Source organism: Oreochromis aureus, linkage group 2, assembly GCF_013358895.1.
Source record: "Oreochromis aureus strain Israel breed Guangdong linkage group 2, ZZ_aureus, whole genome shotgun sequence".
Taxonomy (NCBI): Eukaryota; Metazoa; Chordata; class Actinopteri; order Cichliformes; family Cichlidae; genus Oreochromis; species Oreochromis aureus.
In genome coordinates this window covers 12,493,067-12,496,309 of record NC_052943.1, presented here as the reverse complement: position 1 = coordinate 12,496,309, position 3,243 = coordinate 12,493,067, and the positions used below count along the sequence as shown (strand labels likewise).

Here is a 3,243-nt window from a genome sequence, read left to right as displayed (position 1 = left end):
GGTTCTATCCAAAATCACCAGTAATCCATCACAAATAGTTCTTTGACGTTTAAAAAAGACTCCAGGGGTTACCTGATTACAAATACTCCCTTTTTAAACAGGTAAAATGAGGCAAACGCAGACTAGAATAAGAACAGAAAAACCGTGCTAATGTTGTACTGAGACTGGTGTGAGGAGGACGGATTACAAAGTTATGACGACAACAGCTTGAGCTGCTGATTTTTGTTATCGCACTGACACCATGCGAGCAGGTGTCTCACAGCAGAGAATTCGTCCAGTTTTTATCACATCTGTTTAATGCAAAATTGTTTTATACTTGGCTACAACTCTTACTGTCAAGCCACAAGACAAGATAAAGATGTGGTGTCCAGAGTCAATAAGAGATCTCAATGCTTCCCCTAATAAAAACAAAAACAAAAACCAAAAACACGGCCTTTCAGAAAATGATCTAACGTTATTTTCTAAAGCCAAAACAATACGTTAAATTATCTACAAACAGTACGTTTGTCTTTTTGTACTTGTAATATTCGAGGAACAGAGAAAGCATGGGAATCCTTTTCAGCACCATGGACAGCAATTACAAACCACAAGGAAAACTACGGCCGGTTAAGATGATTGTATAAGGATTGATATTTACATATATTAGATAAACATAAGTATATTATAAATGTGTCAGGTTAAGAAGCTTCAAAATATGACAAACGTGGAAAAATGTTTTAGGACATAAAATACTGCATATGTTGCCAGAAACACATTAGGGTTTTTTGTAAGAGGTCTGGTTATGAATACGTAACCTTTCTTAAGCCATCACAAATTCATGAATAGAAATATGCTTATTTCGTAAAACAAAATAAAAACTTTTAATATCTCTTACCTCTTCAGATGTCCTTCTCCTATCAGGCAGCACTAGAGTATTTGCATGACTGCCCGGAACTATAGTAGATCCTATACTCATTCTGGGTCCAACTAGCATGTACCGCTTCTCTCCTGATCTGTACTGGATGCTGTGACACAGTGTCCCATCATAATTAGTCTCTGGCAGATATTTAGACGTATAGTCTGTGGATTTGGAGCACTGCATTGCAATCAGCACGATGATGCTGACGAGAAAAAGTACAGAAACTGCGCCCAAAGATATCATGAGGTAAAATATGACATTACTGTCCTCATCATCTTTTGCTGCACTTTTAACATCAGAAGCTGCAAAAGCCTCTTTGGGCTCCACAAGTTTGACAATCACTGTAGCTGTTGCTGAGAGAGAAACGTTGCCGTTGTCTTTGACCAGTACGAGCAGTTTATGCTCAGCCTCGTCTGTCTCTGTGAATGAGCGAAGTGTTCTGATCTGTCCTGTATAGCGGTCCAAAGCAAAGAGACTGTGGTCAGTCACTTCCTGCAGTGAAAAGAGCAACCAGCCATTATATCCTATATCAGCGTCATAGGCTCTGACTTTAGTCACCAAGTGTCCTGCGTTGACGTTTCGGGGAATCTCCTCCACACCTTGAGCAGAGCCGTTGGAGCTGAGTGGATACAGCATGACTGGAACATTATCGTTCTGATCTAGGATGAAGACGTTGACTGTGACATTGTTGCTTAATGACGGAGTTCCAGAATCTGAGGCAACAACTTGGAATTGGAAAGTTTTCAGCGTTTCAAAATCAAAACTTTTCAACGCTAAAACGTTGCCATTTTCAGAGTTTATGTTTAGAAATGAAGTGAATTTATTATCTTCACTTCCGTCTCTGATAATATGATAGGAAATGCGCGCATTGTCATTCTCATCACGATCAGAGGCTTTAACAGAAAAAACTGAAGCTCCTGGATTGTTCCCCTCAGTAACATAGAAAGTATATGGGCTCAGTGAAAACTCTGGACTATTGTCATTCACATCGGACACCGTAACGCTTATTGTCTTCTCAGATGATAACTGTGGCTGACCTGCGTCTTTTGCCGTTATTGTCAACTCATATTGTGACTGTTTCTCTCTGTCCAGAGGGGATTTGGTCACTAATGAAAACATTTTGTCCTGTAAAGATGGCGACAGGCTGAAGGGTACATTTTTATTGAGACTGCAGATCACTTTTCCGTTAAGACCAGAGTCCAAATCATTTATACTAATAAGAGCTACTGTAGTTCCAGGCCTGGAATCTTCAGGGATGGAATTTGAAAACGAAGTAACCTCAATCTCAGGTGCGTTATCATTTACATCAACTATCTTGATTATGACGCTTTTTTCTGTGCTAAGAGGAGCCAAACCTTTATCTGATGCCTGGATTTCTATTTCATATTTGTCCCTTTCTTCGTAATCTATTAAATTTTTAACAGTTATTTCCCCTGTCATTGAATTAATGTCAAATAGATTTAATATATTTTGATTCATACTGTTGCTAAATGAGTAAACTATCTCTCCGTTAGGCCCATCATCCAAATCCGTTGCATTTACTTGTACGACTATTGTTCCGAGGGGAATATTTTCACTGAGTGTAAAAGAATAATCATGTTTAGGGAAAGCAGGTGCGTTATCATTAATATCCAAAACATTTACCAGGATATTCATGTCACCTGATTTCGGAGGTTTGCCCCCATCAAGGGCCCTCAGTATTAGTGAATGGCTTCCTGCTATTTCTCTGTCTAAAGATTTTTGAACAACTAAAATAGGTATTTTACCATCGTCTCCTTTATCCTTAACTTCCAAACGGAAATGGTCGTTGTTGCTAAGTTTATACTGCTGCACGGAAAACTGACCAATGTCTCGATCAAGCGCAGCTTTTAGCTGGATTCGTGCTCCGGGCAACACTGACTCTGAAATCTCCAATTTCTTGTCTTTTTCGTGGAAAATGGGCTCATGGTCATTTATATCTACAACCTCCACTTCCACATAATGGACCTCCAGCGGGTTTTCTAGCACTGTTTTGACATTTATTACACACGCACTGCTCTGCGCACACACCTCCTCTCTGTCAATCTTTCTGCTCACATACAGAACGCCGTCGTTTGGATTCACATAGAAAAGGGGATCCGCATTACTTGAAACAATCCGATACTTCCGGTCTTTCAACGTGTTTTTATCTAATCCCAGATCTCTTGCTATGTTTCCAACCATAGTTCCGTCTTCAACTTCTTCAGAGATCGAATACCGTAATTGCGCTGATGCTACAGTCCACAAAAGCACAGCAGCTGCACATCCAAACAGATATCCTCTCGCTATTTCTCGTTCACGTTTTCTTTGTTCCATGGTCTTATCCT

The 3,243-nt window shown here is 39.8% G+C and overlaps 2 protein-coding genes across 2 annotated transcripts in view; both read right to left on the bottom strand.

Moving 5' to 3' along the window:
- LOC116336023 (protocadherin alpha-C2-like) overlaps window positions 1–3,243 on the bottom strand; it is a 188,698-nt gene that overhangs the window by 140,878 nt on the left and 44,577 nt on the right. The gene's annotated exons all lie outside the window — the stretch shown is intronic.
- LOC116336054 (protocadherin alpha-8-like) lies at window positions 387–3,232 on the bottom strand. The gene is made up of 2 exons (XM_031759844.2): window positions 875–3,232; window positions 387–398 (listed from the first exon to the last, which is right to left on the bottom strand). The coding sequence occupies exons 1-2, from the start codon at window positions 3,230–3,232 to the stop codon at window positions 387–389; spliced, it is 2,370 nt and encodes a 789-aa protein (XP_031615704.2).